The sequence below is a fragment of the Gopherus flavomarginatus genome, chromosome 2, assembly GCF_025201925.1.
Source record: "Gopherus flavomarginatus isolate rGopFla2 chromosome 2, rGopFla2.mat.asm, whole genome shotgun sequence".
NCBI lineage: Eukaryota > Metazoa > Chordata > Testudines > Testudinidae > Gopherus > Gopherus flavomarginatus.
The window spans coordinates 56,978,903-56,995,370 of NC_066618.1; the positions used below are offsets into that span (position 1 = coordinate 56,978,903).

Consider the following 16,468-nt stretch of genomic DNA (forward strand, 5'->3'; position numbering starts at 1 on the left):
TAACTCAATAGAGTGAGAATGAAATTGTCTCATAATGAGTCGGTAATACGGATTTTATTGAGAAAAAATGGTCTCATGGTGCTAAAGACCTGAATGGTAGAGTGAAGGGGGAAATATTTTATATATATTACTGTTACAATAAAAATCACACACATACAATAAAAACAAGCTAAGGATACACTGGCAGAAATAATATTGAAATTCATTTCTTCTTACATCAGATAACATTATTTTAAAAGAGGCTGTGTGTTTTATTGGGGGGACGGGGGAGAAGAGAGAAAGAGAGAGAGAGAGTGTTGCAAAGTAAAGGAAAATCCATATGCACCATTCCAAGGCAGAAGTTAGCTGAATCTAAAATGGACCTAAAAAGGTCTATATCCTTTCCATTTATTCACTCATTCAGTGCTTAAACTGGGAAGGTGCATGTTTCATGGGATAACAGACTCAAGAAAAAATAAATACATACATAAATAGAGCTGAGTTGCTAAGCGGCTCACCTCAAACACTGTTTTACCAAACCTGCTAATCCTAGATTATGATAAATACCCCACCACCCCCACCTTTCACAGACCACTTTAAGCACTGTATGTAGTGGTTTGAACTACCTAACCATAGACAACACCAAATGTGATTAAAAATATTTTTAGTAAATGATTGTGAAATGAATAAATGTCGCTATCTAAAGATGTGGAACTCCCCCCCCCCAACAAAACGAACGAAAACAAGCAAATGAATACACAGATGATGCCTATTAAAAAGTCAGCCCCTATTATGTTGCTGAGACTGAACAGGAACAAGGATGGGAGAGGTGATGGGAGAGGCTATTTGCCCCTCTCACCCAGATTTAATGCTTGGCTTGGACTGAGCATGCTCAGTAACACTGCTGAAACTGGATGCCCTAATTCTGTCCCCCTCCCCCACACCACCACTGGCAGGCACGGGCCATCTCTGTAGTATCTGTGATACCACATTGTGATAACTATTTGGTAACTGTTGATTTTTAGTGGCTACTACCAAAGGTGTATTCACAGCTGACAGTAGCCACTGTGAAAACATCAACAAAAAAAAATAAGCTTAATAGAAAAAGCAATTAAACTGTTTCAGACACATTATTGGCAATAGAAACTAACAGGGCAGCAGAAGAAATCCCATTCAGCTGACTATGTATAACATCCAAAATGGCTATTGAAGAAAATTATTTCTAAAGGACAGATTTAGAAAAGCATAGTAGTAAAACAGTGAGCACTGTCATATTATGCACAATTATCATTGTAAAGTGTAAAACAATAACCAGCATGTAAATAATTATGCCTCAAAAGCATTAGAAAACTTGGTAAATAAACACAAAATAAACATATAAATAATAATAGCCTGAAAATGTATTTTGAAATTGAAAAAAAATATAATTTAAAATTGTTTAATAATTATACTTATTTACTGGTAATACAGCACCAATCAAGATTAGGGCCCTATTGTACTATGCACTGTATAAACACAATTAGAAAAGTCCATCATCAAAGAGCTTACAATTTAAGTAGACAAGACAAAAGGAAGGAGGGGAAACAGCAGCAGAGAGAAGGGCAAGTCACTTCACAAGACTACATAGGATGCCAGTAGCAGAGCTGGGAATAGAACCTAGATGTGATGCCCTGTCGCTGGACCACAGTGCCTCTATTATAGGCCTTATTTTCAAATTATGCTACATATTTTTAATTCTCCCACCCTACCCTTCCAAAGTACATATTATCTCCATTTTACAACTTGAAAAACCTAGCTTGTTAAAGTCAATTGTTTAAAAACTGTCCGTTAATTTAGGTGTTTCAATTTCTGGGTGCCCTGCTTAGGAGACCAATGACCTGATTTTAAAGGGATGTTCATCAGCAGCTCACAATGACTGAAAATTATGGTCCAAGTCAGTGTTGGAGCTGAGATTAGAATAAAGGCATTCTTGGTGCTTACTCTTTTGCACAATCCACTAGATCATGCTCCATATTGCTTGGCATGTTGAGCAGGTTTAGTTAACAAGCTGATTAAAATACTAACTGCTTTCAGCTACTTTACTACACTAGTGCTGCTACTGGTGGAGCTTTATAAAAAGATAGCAATAAAGGAAGTTATTGGGATGGTATCTCAGTGTATTCAATGCCTATGAAAGTATGTGTTTAAAATAAGTTGGTGATGGTAGTATAAAAATATTCTGTACAACCTAGGACAATAGTATAGTAACATGTATGTACAGAGTAATAGAAATGAATGGCGATTAACTAAGCAATTATATCTTTAAAGCCAGAGATCATAAAACAAAGAGACAACCACTGGAGATTAAAAAAACAGGTGAAAAATATTTTATTCTGTGTAAGTATAGTAGTGAACAAAATATATTACCCACTATAGGAACTACCAAATAGGTAGATTTAACAAAAAACAAGTCAATCTCTGTAGGCAAGATATAAAAATTCCTTTCAAAACTCAATAATTGCTGCTGCTTACCAAGATAACTGTGGGTAAGCGGAAGTTGTTTCCTTGGTAATCAGCATGTTTGTTGTCTGGTGCATTCCCTGATGCTAGAAACCGGCATTGTCCCAGCCACACAGGAAGAAAGACCAGAGGCAATGGATGCGGTCTAATTAGGTTGCAACTGTATTCATTTAACATACGTGGGAATATGTGGCAATAAATTGTACGATGCAGGTCATCATTTCCTTCATTGTTTCTATCTATTTGAGAGGTTGGTGTCAGCCCTCCTGCTTCACAACCTGAACTCAGCCAGCCCGTCTCTGGGACCCTACCACCCTACCCTTGTATGAGGGATTAGGAGCCCGAACCCACCTTTTTTTAGGCTCTCTTAGGGGGTGCTTCCCCCAAAGTCCACTTCTAACTCCTGTTTATCAGGGAACTGTATCCCCTCTGTAATGACTACCTGCACTGGCCACCTGCCACACCTGTTACCTACTAAGTTGCAACATCTTGACCTCACCTCCCTACCTAACTCACTAGGTCACCGACCTATTGTGGGAAAGACAAAAAAACCCAACCAGTCTGCCTCAGTCAATCTGGTGGTCAGGTAAAAATTCCTTCACAGTTCTCCCCAAAAAGGCAACTGGCGCAAGCACAGGGAAGATCATAAAATCTGGTTCTACTCTGATCCCTAGGTGGGGAAAAGGTGATTCTGGTCAGTGATGGAGAGAGTTCCAGAATGCAGGGGTATAAATACCATCCCCTTTCCCAATGTGGGGATGGGCCAGTGACTCTCCCTAGTCCAGCCACTTCCTGTTCCCCCCTTGGCTCCACTCAGGTAAGTCTATCCCCCTTTCCCATTCCCTTGTAATCCAAAAGCAGTAGGAAGCCTTGAAGGTGTCCTGTCCTCTTTTTCTGCCACCCAAAGAATCACCACATTTTATAGATTTCAATGCCAGAAGGGACCATTATGGTCATCTAGTCTGACCTCCTTCATAGCACCACACCTAAAATTTCACCAGCTGACTCATACATCAAGTCCATAACTTATGGATGAGCTAGAGAGTATACTTTATAAGGACATCTAATCCCAAATGAAAGACTCCAAAGTGATAAAGATTCCACCACATCCATAGGTAAGGAGTTCCAATGGTTAATTACGCTCACATTATTTCAAGTTTAAATTTATCTAGCTTCAGCTTCCAACCATTAGATTTATTAGGTCTTTGTCTGCGAGATTACAAAGCCCTCTATCAAAAAGTCTTTTCCCCTAGACATATTTATGGACCATGATGAAATCACCTCTATCTTCCATTGGATAAACAAAACAGTTTGAGCTTCTTTAAACTCTGTAAGGCAGATTGTAAAGACCTCATATCATTCTTGTAGCTCCTTCCTGAACCTTTTCCAATTTGTCATCGTCCATTTTAAAATATGGACACCAGAACTGGACACAGTATTCCAGTAATGGTCTCAGTAATGCCATATACTCCTTTCAGCCAATGACTCAATTGCTTCCACACTAGGGAATTTGTGATGTTAGAAACCTTGGATTATAACACCACTGTAAAAATCAGGCAGGTGCAAAAGCTAACAACACAGTAGAAAACTGCTTACACAAGCATTCTGATAAGTATCAATCGTGAGACTAAAAGGCACTTAAGATAGCATCATGCTAATGGTTAAAATTATATTAAACGGGCACCATTCTTGCATACTATTACACACATGTAACTTTACTACCATGAGTAACCGTATTGATTTCAATAAGCACGTGAATAAGTAGCTTCAGGACTGGGGCACTTATTTCTTTTCTCCAAGTAGTTATAAGTTCTCAAAATAATTACCATGTGCACTGAAATATCTCAGGCTTATTTTTACACTAAACCTAATTTTTCTTGCAAAGTTTATTAAAACTCTGTTTTTAGTGGGTGTGGGAAGTGGATGTTTGGTGTTTTGTTTTATTTATTATACTTGTTTGTTTTTATATATTTTTGAGATGCTCTATCCTCTCTGAGAGCTCAATCATATTTAATAAAAATCTGCAAACAGAGAAAAACTTCAAACTACTCAATGAGGACAAGGGCCTTATGTTGCTTGAGGAAATGGGGCAGATAAATAGTAACTATAGCTATTTTAAATATCCAATGCAAAAGGATGGGTAGGAGCAGCAGCACAAATAGTCAATTACAGGGGAGGGAGTAATTGCAAGGAAGCTTCAAAGCATCAAGCAGGAGTTGTGGGAACCTGCTACAGGAACAGTGGTTTCCTAAATGGTGTTTAAGTGGCACAGAAAATAGGCAGCAGTACCACATAAGATTAGAAATTGAATAGGTTTTAATTTGGCAAAGTTACTTCACTTGTTGCCTCGGCTGGATGGTGACTGTGGATTAATAAAGTGCAATTATTTAATTTCATTTCCCTTTCACAAGCACAAACACAAGCACAGCACAGCGTTGAAAAAAAGAGATTTAATGGAATACTTCTCCCAATTCTGCAAACACCTGATCACAACATGAGTCCTGGATAAAAGCACAAGTTCTATACACTGCCTAGAACTCTGTACTCGTATGGCTCTTAGAAACAAATGTTACTGCTGTACTTTCAATTTCCCATGTAGAGATTTGTCTTTAAAATAGATCAGTCTTTGTCAAATTGGTATTATTTTGAATACTTACCTCCTGGTAGGAGTTGGGGCTTGCTTTTTACTAAGGGACTACAATGGGAGATTTTGTTGCTGAATGATGTAAAGAGATGTTCACTGAAATCGTCGGGCAGCTCAGCTTCCAGAAAGGTCTTCATGAATAGCCTGAAACCTTCTAAATCAATTGTCTAAAGTTTAAAAAAAAAACAAAACACCTTTAACTTCTGGCATTTCAGGATAAATCTAATATTAAAAAAAAATTGGTATTAATTGAAATAGTAGAAAAACTTTAATAATATACATTCATAAAATATGACAATCACACTGTTTTAACTCACATAACTACAATTTTTTGTTTCAAAAATTCACAGCCTTTAAAACTCCACCTACAGTATTTGGCCCTGATTTTTATTTACTCTAAGGCTCATTTATATAAATCTGGTAAATTACATTCACTCCCACTTTATGGCCCCTTTACACTACCAAAATGCTGTAAAGGGACCTCAGTGTAAATAAGAACCAATGCCTTTCTCTTGAGGACTTCCAACTGCAAAATTTTTCACATGTTGACTATACAGCATTATATAATCAAAAGTTTCTTTGTTTTTTGCCATTTAATTTAATTTGTTTTTGTAATCTACAGCAAATTAAAATGGAAAGACTAATCAGCACTTTCATTTTGGTGATACAGTAATATCAGTTATTAAATGAATAGTAAAAGCTCACAATTACATTTTATCCTACTAAGTAATATAGAGTGACTCTGAGATTAAAGATGGCATGGAACAGATCAAAAGATTTTGAGATATTACAATTACTGTGTCATAACTGTACACCTATCACTGGAGTTAGTGTTATATCACTGATAAAATCAAAAAAGCTGCATATCATTATTTCTTAAATTAATATAAAGGATAGATGATGTTTTCTGCCTTTGTTTCTATATCATAAATAAGGCTGCGAGTCTGTCATGGACATCACGGATTCTGTGACTTTCCGGGACCTCCATGACTTCTACAGCAGCCGGCGTGGCTGACTCGGGGGCCGAGTGAGCAGCTCGGCTAGCCCCTGGACCAGCCGCATCAATTGTATTCTTGAGCCACTACACCCTCCCTCACCAGCAGCAAGAGGAATTTGGGTGTGGGAGGGGGCTCTGGGCTGGGGCAGAGGCATGGGACGGGGTGAGGGCTCTGGGCAGCACTTACCTCAGGGGGTCCCCGAAAGCGGCAACATGTCCCTCCCTCAGCTCCTAGGCAGGAGTGTGGCCAGGTAGCTCTGCACACTGCTTCTGCCCATAGGCAGCACCCCTGCAACTCCCACGGGTCACGATTCCCAGCCAATGGGAGCTGCGGAGCCAGGGCTTGGGGAAGGAGCAGCGTGTGGAGCCCCTGGCTGTACTTCTACCTAGAAGCTTAGGGAGAGACGTATTGCCACTTCCAGGGAGACACACGGAGCTGGGTAGGGAGCCTGCCAGCCCTGCCAACACCCCCCAGCAGCAGCAGCAGGGTTCCTGGGCCACCTGCTGCTGCCCGCTCTCCCACTAAGTTTTTGTTGTGCACATTTTTCAACTCTGATTACCTTTTCCAGAGCTGAAGAGATCTATGTAGCTTGAAATCTTGCCTTCTTCAACAGAAGTTGGTTCAATAAAAAATTATTAGCTCACCCACGCTGTCTCTTATATATCCTGGGAACAACACAGCTACACTAAGGCCTGGACTACACTATGCGTTTAAACCAAATTTAGCAGCGTTAAACCGATTTAACCCTGCACCCGTCCACATAACGGGGCCCTTTATATCGATATAAAGGGCTCTTTAAACCGGTTTTTGTACTCCTCCCCGACAAGAGGAGTAGCGCTGAAATCGGTATTGCCATGTCGGATTAGGGTTAGTGTGGCCGCAAATCGACGGTATTGGTCTCCGGGCGGTATCCCACAGTGCACCATTGTGACCGCTCTGAAAAGCGATCTGAACTCGGATGCACTGGCCAGGTAGACAGGAAAAGCCCCGCAAACCTTTGAATTTCATTTCCTGTTTGCCCAGCGTGGAGCTCTGATCAGCACGGGTGGCGATGCAGTCCCAAATCCAAAAAGAGCTCCAGCATGGACCATACGGGAGATACTGGATCTGATTGCTGTATGGGGAGACAAATCTGTTCTATTAGAGCTCTGTTCCAGAAGACGAAATGACAAAGCATATGAAAAAATCTCCAGGCTATGATAGACAGAGGCCATAGCAGGGACTCAGCACAGTGCTGCATGACAAGTGTAACAGAAAGCCAAAGAATCAGATGGACGCTCATGGGGGGTGGGGGGTGGGGACTGAGGACTCCAGCTATCCCACAGTCCCCGCAGTCTCCGAAAAGCATTTGCATTCTTGGCTGAGCTCTCAATGCCTGTAGAGTCAAAAACATTGTCTGGGGTGGTTCAGGGTATATCTCGTCAATTTCCCCCCCCCCCATGAAAGAAAAGGGAAAAAAAATCGTTTCTTGCCATTTTTCAATGTCACTGTATGTCTACTGCATGCTGCTGGTAGACGCGGTGCTGAACAGCAGCATCCCCTCCCCTTCCTTTCCTGATGGCAGACGGTACAAAATGGTGGAAAACCGTCATCATCCCGTGAGTGCTCCTGGCTGGCCTCGGTGAGGTCGGCCGGGGGTGCCTGGGTAAAAATGGGAATAACTCCCTGTCATTCCTGGCAGACGGTACAAAATGATTGATAATCGTCCTCATCATAGCAGCTGGAGCCTGAGCTCCATCAGCCCCGCCCCCCCTTTCATGTCTAAAGAAAAGATACTGTACTGCCTGGACTATCATAGCAGTGGGAGGCTGCGCTCCTCTCCCCCACACCCTTTAATGTCCTGCCTGGACTATCATAGCAACTGGATGCTGCCTCCCCCTCATTTTATCTCACTAAAAAGTCAGTGTTTCTTATTCCTGCATTCTTTATTACTTCATCACACAAATGGGGGGGGGGGGACATTGCAATGGTAGCCCAGGAAGGTTGAGGGAGGAGGGAAGCAATGGGTGGAGTTGTTGCAGGGGCACCCTCTAGAATGGCATGCAGCTCATCATTTCTGAGGGATCTCTGGGGCTCTGACTCGGAGCGGCTGTGCTCTCTGGCTCTCTAGTAGACTTGCCCCATATTCCAGGCAGGACTGACTCTATTTTTAAGCAAAACATAAAGAAGAGAATGACCCGGGGAGTCACTCATTTTTGTCCATGTGGCCCCGGACGACCTCAGCCAGGAGCACCTATGACAGCAGCAGACAGTACAAAATAATTGATAACCGTCATCACCAATTTCCAATTGCAAACGGCACAAAATGACTGATAACCATCATCTCATCGCCAATTTACAATGGCAGACGGTGCAAAAGTGATGGTAACCATTTCTGCTACCTTGCAAAGGCAAATGAATGCTGCTGTGTAGCACTGTAGTACCGCCTCTGTCAGCAGCATCCAGTACACACACGGTGATAGTGACAAAAGGCAAAACAGGCTCCATGGTTGCCATGCTATGGCGTCTGCCAGGGCAATCCAGGGGAAAAAGGGCGCGAAATGATTGTCTGCCATTGCTTTCACGGAGGAAGGATTGAGTGACGACATTTACCCAGAATCACCTGTAACACTGTTTTTGCACCATCGTGCATTGGGATCTCAACCCAGAATTCCAAGGGGCGGGGGAGACTGCAGGAACTATGGGATAGCTACGGGATAGCTACCCACAATGCAACACTCCAGAAATCGACACTAGCCTCTGTACATGGACGCACACCACCGAATTAATGTGCTTAGTGTGGCCGCGTGCACTCGACTTCATACAATCTGTTTTACAAAACCGGTTTATGTAAAATTGGAATAATCCCGTAGACATACCCTAACACTGCAAACAACTTATTCATACCTCTACTATGACTGAAGTCAACAGGACAAATAACCTAAGGACTTTTCACTAAAGTACTGAAGAATCAAGCTTATATGTTTGTGTTGTACTTATGTTATATAATGTTACTTTAGTGCTGCAGAAGTCATATGTAACTAATGTAGCATCTGTGGTTTGCAAATCTACTAGCCCCCAAATAAGTCCCTTTATCACATACTATATTGTTATGCATCTGCCAGTAAGACATCCTGCCTCTCATTTCTGAAATAATAAAGATATAAGCAGACACTGTTTAAAATAAACCACTCCATATTAATATTTTAAGCAGCAAAGTTCTAGATTTACTATGAACAAATTATGGTGAGCCTGACGACTAAAATGTACTGCTGAGATATGGATATTAAGGCTCATTCATTGTTGAGATGTCAACTCCCACCTTCAACTGGCCCAAGGTGCCATCCTCTATTGCCAACCGTTAAATTTTCACATAAGCATCTTTGTGCCTTCTCCCATGTTGACACTCATGCTTGGGAGGCTGTCATATGATATACAAGCGTACCCATATTCACACCCTGCACACTGTTGTAATAATCTGTGTATAAAATATGCCTTGTGAGGTATCATTTGAAAAGAAATAATTTGTGGTCAATAATACCATGGTGAAATGTATGCAGCAACATTATACGTAAAGTTATTAAATCCCCCTATATGATGTTATTAGCACATGTCCACAAGCACAAATCCCTAGAACATAAAAACGGCCATACTGGGTCAGACCAATGGTCCATCTAGCCCAGTATCCTGTCTTCCAACTGTGGCCAATGCCAGGTGCTTCAGAGGGAATGAACAGAACAGGTTATCATCAAGTGAACGATATTCCCCAGTTACCCACTCCCAGCTTCTGGCAAAACAGATGCTAGGGACACTTTTGCCCAGGCAGAAGTTGTTAAACAGGTCTATCCTAAACAAAGAAATGTGTGTTTATTCCAATTTACATATATGAATAGTAAACAGGGTCCATGAGACAGTAAGGAGAGGAAATGGCAGGAGACAAAGCAAAATTTGCATCTCACCAAACACAGGTAGGAAGAAAGAGCATGACGCCTCCTTTACCACTTGACTTTTGCTTTTAGAGATAAGCTTCAGAAGAATTTACTTCAAAGTTTGACTGGACTATAAGCGAGAGGTGCAGAGAACCCAGAGGTATCTCTCTATCTCTAAGAAGACAAAGGCACCAGCACCTTTGGGCTTCTGGGAGAGATCCTGACCAAGGAAAGGGTCAGTCACAATCCTGTTGGAAGACTAGGGATGAGAAAGGTCATCTTAAACAAAGCCTTGAACCAAAACTTGCTAGATTAAATTTTAGACTTTTAGATGCGTGTTTTCACTTTTATTAGCTGGTAACCATTTCTAACTTGATCTCATACTTGAATTCACTTAAAATCCTATCTTCCTGTGTTAAACTGTTTTGTTTTGTTTTTAATCTAAGGCAATCCAGTGCTGTGATTAAACTAAACTGTTTGGTTACTCCAGTTAAAGTAGCAAACTGTTGAATATTGACTGTTTACAGGAGCAAGAAACCTTTAATATCTGAACTGTCCAGAAGAGAAATGGACAATGAAAAACATAATTTTGGGAAAATTCAGGACTGGGAGCATGTTGGGATCATCCTGCAAATAGTAACCAAGGCTTGTGCAAGCCACTATGTGACTGGTGTGTTGCTGGCTGACTGCTAGAGTCAGAGCTGCTGGACCAGGTCTGCAACTACACATAGACATTCAGGGTGAGATCTGTATGCTGGTAGGCTGTTTGTCCATGGCCCAGGTTGGGAGCTACAACAGTAAAGCATTGTTAGTCATGCACGGCTGTGGGGCAGGCAGTGCCTCAACCCTTCACTGACCTGGACTCTGCTTTGGAATGGAACAAAGGCGCTTCCTGTAAATATCAACAAAGCAGCCTCACTATCCTCCTTGAAATCCCTCCTCAAATGCCCTGCACAATGGGGCCCATGACTAGGGCTCCTAGGCATTACAACATCAACATCCTGGATGCATGATGTTATTAGCACATGTCCAAAGCCACAAAGAACGGCCATCCTGGGTCAGACAAATGGTCCATCTAGTCCAGTATCCTGTCTTCCAACAGCGGCCAATTCCAGGTCAATATTATTTCCAAGTAACATGAAAATAGTGCAATATAAAAAGATACAATAAGTAAGTATACATACATTAGGACAGCACCTCAGTTCCAGCTGAGCTCAACTCGACCCAGGAGCTTCCAGCAGCCTCCAGTGAAACAAAGAGAAATAGTGTAGTAACAGCTATGCCAGCTCTACAGCACTGAAGGATAACTGTATGCTAGAGGAATCCTCAGGTAGGGATTTATGCATGGAAGCAGTGCAAATCAGACTTAATGAGGCCAAGAATCTGGCCCATATTATTTACAGTTGCAATAAGGCAGTAAGAAAATCACTACCAGAAAACTAAATTACACTGGACAATAAACATACACAAAAAGTTCCACCTTGATCCATGCCACATAATATGAAAATAAATTAAAAACTACATTATATATTGCCCACATTTAAGCTAATTTCTCAGATACTTAAGACATATGCAGTTGTAAGCCAATTTATTCTCAATGCAAACATATAAGCTTTACACATCTTCATACCAGCATCTTTCATAGACATTTATCATTACTACAGGTGATTTAAGACCAGCATCCAAACTTTAAATACAGATCTGTGCTTGTCTTGCAATCTTATACATTCCTACGGTCAATTGAGAGATCTGTTCCTAAGATGTCAGATGCTATTTTCTGCAAAGACTATTTTTATTTGAGGACTAGTGAGCTGACAAATTTCACCTGCACTCTTTTTTTCTCCCTCACCAAAGTCTAGGGATCCTCCTCCCACTGTCTGTCAACCCAACAGACTAGTGAATTGATAAAGTAGGAGTGTCAGACATACATAGGCACAATTTTCAATTTGTTCTTTTTCTCTAATGTTACTTCTTTTCCTTTTCTTCTAGCTCATCAACTGACCTACTGGTATATAAAAAAAACAACTGATAAAAAATATTCCATACTGAAATATTATGAGACAAAATTTTCAAATGGAAAAGTAAACAGTGCACCCAAAAGACAGTGTGCAGCTGCTGTACTTACAAAAAAAAATATTTGCAGACAACCTAGTATCTGATAGGTCTGTGAAACACTAGTGGAACATTTTCCACAAACCTTTGCACTAACATTTCCATCATATCCTCTCTTGTGATTTAAAGTACTGAACATTCAAGGGCTCAGTTCATTGTTCAGATACTGGCTTCTGATATCCACTTCAAGCTCGTAATTTCATGGTTTCACCATTTCACAATTTCAAAAAAATCATGGTGACGTGACAATGTAGACATCTTTGAAAATTTTGGCTTGTGAAGAGATGACAGGGAATTGAAAATACAAAGCACCATGTAGTCTCTCTCTCTCTCTCTCTCTCTCACACACACACCCCATTATATACAAACATGCAGGAATGGAAGTGTCCATGGTTACTTGTATTCAGGTTCCACACACCAGAAGGGCACCAGAACTTGTATTAGCTACTGTGCCCCCAAATTCCCTATGAAGCTGTCTAGCCAAGTGACAGGGCCAAGCAGGAGCTATCAGACCATCTATTGCGGCTGTCAGATATTTCTTTTAAGTCGAAGCAGACTGTTATGCAAATGACAAGTTTTTGGGGGAACTACATAAAGGCTACCCTGAGTTCACTATGAAGGCTGAGGTCAGACTTTGAAGGAAATCCCTCCACAAGGATCCTGACAGAAAGCCTAATATGTGCAGAAAAGGCTACCCATGAGAAAGGTTGTGTCCTCATCCTTACCAACTTGCTTGAAGCTGGACAGGTCTTTGGTGGTTGTAACCATGTGTTCTGAGTTGCTTGCTCGTTTTGAATACATATTTGTTAAGAAAGCCAACTTTGTATAATACAGAACTATAAAATTAAAAGGGATGTTCAATGTCATAGGTATTAAAAATCTCTAGCCATTTTCAATCACATTCTCAAAGTTACTGATGTGGTAAACAATTTCATTTTCCAGTTCTCTCTGAAAAGTATATAAATTATTGATAAAATATGATTTCCCTCTCTTTTTAAATCTGATGCATCATTTTATTTTTACTGGGGGGAGGGATAGCTCAGTGGTTTAAGCATTGGCCAGCTAAACCCAGGGTTGTGAGCTCAATCCTTGAGGGGGCCGCTTGGTCCTGCTAGTGAAGGCGGGGGCTGGACTCAATGACCTTTCAAGATCCCTTCCAGTTTTGGAAGATAGGATATCTCCATCAGTGCTTTCATAACATGAGATGTTATATGAATAAATGTGGAGAGGTAGCATGGTTATACAAGTAATAGGATGTTTCTTCATTATAAAAATTACAGTTCAAGAAAAACATCCTTCTTAAAAACCACAAGTTTATAAGGAGCAGTTCCTTTAGGATCTATATAGTCATTGGCGCCTCCTCCCACATTTATGTAGTACATCCTTCTCTGATAGTGAAGACACAGAAATTAACACATCTTTGCCCATTAACTTCATCACTGGTACCTGCCTGAATATGTGTGGGTCTCTAAGGGCACATCTTCACTGGCAATGTTAACATGGCTTGTGTAATCACGGCATAGCTCTCCCAGGACTCTAAAAAAAACAACAAAAAACACAACACCCGCCCCCCCCCCCGCCAAGGGGAATAGCTACCAGTGGTGGGAGTGCAATTTGTCTATTCCATTTTACTTTTGCTCTTCTCCATGTCTCACAGCACATGGAAGTGTAGAGCTCAGAGAAATTTATTGTTCCATTATATGAAGATTTATGCAAGCAACTCCAACTAGTATTAACAAGAGTTAGACTGACAGAGACTCTTGCACTGAACAGATGCCACAAGGCTCTAATAGTCATATAGCTTTAGCTATATCCGGATATTAAGCATACATAATTCCTGCTGACTTAAATGGGATTTCTATCTGCAGAACAAGATATGGCCATTAGACAAATTTTGCTCCCCTGTGGAATTTTTTTCTTTAATGACAAATAAGAGTTTTTGATCATGGCATATAACATTTAATATCTGACAGTTACACATTTATACACAATAGGTAATTTTATTGGGGCTATATGGACTGGCATTGGATCCAAACTGCCCCAGAGGGAGGTAAAATAACTCCTGGAATTCTACCATTTGCCTGTTGTAGCATTTGGTGTAGGGACATGTAATGGCATGTCTACACTAAAAGAAAAAGGTGTGTTCTGTGTCAAGTTGTCTGATGACTGAGCGCTAACCTCAAGGCAGACTTATAAACCAGGGCACAAATCCCAAAGTGGCTGTGAGTATACTTAGATTTCACCAACCAAGTATCAGGTGTGAACTCCTCAGCCATCATAACACCCTTAACATGGAGTCATATGGGCTCTCCTATCCTGCCACCCAGGCAAGCCTGCCTTTGTGATAAATGATCTTTTACACCAAAAATCACAAGAATATTCAGGTTACTCCCATTCCTAAAGGACCAGTCACTTACCCCAGATCAAGTTCACCTTAGATCTCTCACCAAAGGCAACACTTGTAGCCAATCCTATATTAAACTAACTAAAGATTTATTAACTGGGAAAAAGAAATGAGAGTTAGTCACAAGGTTAAAGCAGGCAAGCATACACACTAACAAATGAATTTCAGTTTTAGGTTACAAAAAACAATAAAAAAGTCATTGTAAAGCGCAAGCTCTATATGTCCTTTAGGACTAACTTATGCTTAGAAACATTGCCCTCTCCAAACATACCTTTCGAGGGAGAGGACAGAGGAGAAACTTGTTAGTTGTCTTTTGCTCACCTGAGCACAAAAGCTACTATTGTGGGTAGGCTGCACCAAAGGCTGGACAATAAGGTCCCTCACTTTTCACCAACTCACTTTCCTTGTAAAGGGGATTAGGTACAATCTAGTGCTTCAGAATTCATCTTTAACACAAATAATATTTAAAATATCATCATACTCCCTTGGTTGTTTCTTTTTTCAAAACTGTATGTAGTATTTCAACATAAGCCCCTTTGCATCCATTGTCATGTAAATGGAAAATGGAAGTCATTACATATTCCATCCCATTTTCATGAAATACATGTTTATTTCAGTAAATAAGGTAATTCCAAGTATAATTAGGACAACGATGTTAAAATACAATTTTCAGTTAAGTGCTTGTTTAATTATACATTAACCTGCCTGCTCTCCAGTTGATGCCAAGCACATATAGTATAAGTGGTATTAACCTAGTGATGGTGATAGCATTTTTTTTTTAAACAGTAGATGGACCCAATACTTGAAAAATGTTGTGATGTCACAGGGTCTACGTGCACTACTATGCACAGACTTAGTGCTCTCAGAAGTACACATTAGTAAAGCTGGAGCACTAGTCACAGCTGTAGTTAAGATTGTCTACGCATTTCCAATACAAGCCGAATTTTTAAATCATTCTTAAATTTCCACTTTGGGCAGGGCCTAGGTCTGGAAAGATGCAAAAGTTATTCTATGGTTTTGGAGTATGAAGAGAGCTAATAAAATAGACATTATCCATTAAAACAGAAGTTGAAAGTATTTTTGTTTGTTTTTGTTTTTTTAAATTGTTCTAGTATGGAAATGGATAGGAGTAGAAAGTGGAAATTTATTATGGAAATTGCCCTTACTGAGCATTGCATTTGAGTATTGAGGTGAATGTTTTCTCCTAGCATTTCCTGAATTAAATATTTAGGGTGGGTTTTTTTTAAAATAAAATTATGGAATATATTTAAAAGGTTTCAGCTACAAATGTAAATGTCATTATCTACCACATAGTAGAAACCAAATTCTGGCCCATTGTGGTGCAGGTCTTAGCACAGCAAAATCAGAGTTAGTGTATGCTCATACATAGACTGCTCCTTGCATATTTGAGCACTACTCCTTGGGAACAGTCTATGTATGGGCACACAATAATTGCGATTCTGCTGAGTTAATAAGCACCAAAATGAGCTAGAACTGGATTCCTATTATGTGGCAGATAATGACATTGGCATTTGAAACTAAAAATATTTTGAATGTATTCCTGCTAGGAACTAAATCACATATGCAGGATAAGATGCATAATTGCCATTACCACACCAATGCACAGACCACAAACACACCGATGTCGTCACTCTAGGACAGGACTTGGCAACCTTTCAGTAGTGGTGTGCCGAGTCTTCATTGATTCACTCTGATTTAAGGTTTTGCGTGCCAGTAATACATTTTAACGTTTTTAGAAGGTCTCTTTCTATAAGTCTATAATATATAACTAAACTATTGTTGTATGTAAAATAAATAAGGTTTTTAAAATGTTTAAGAAGCTTCACTTGAAATTAAATTCAAATGCAGAGCCCCCCAGACCAGTGGCCAGGACCCGAGCAGCGTGAGTGCCACTGAAAATCAG

At 40.4% G+C, this 16,468-nt stretch overlaps 1 protein-coding gene across 7 annotated transcripts in view; it reads right to left on the bottom strand.

Moving 5' to 3' along the window:
• DGKB (diacylglycerol kinase beta) overlaps positions 1-16,468 on the bottom strand; it is a 575,083-nt gene that overhangs the window by 404,737 nt on the left and 153,878 nt on the right. For all 7 annotated transcript variants that reach the window (XM_050938613.1, XM_050938610.1, XM_050938616.1 and 4 more), the window contains one exon: positions 5,136-5,289. In XM_050938613.1, the coding sequence (XP_050794570.1) occupies positions 5,136-5,289 (154 nt within the window). The remainder of the gene's footprint in view (positions 1-5,135; positions 5,290-16,468) is intronic.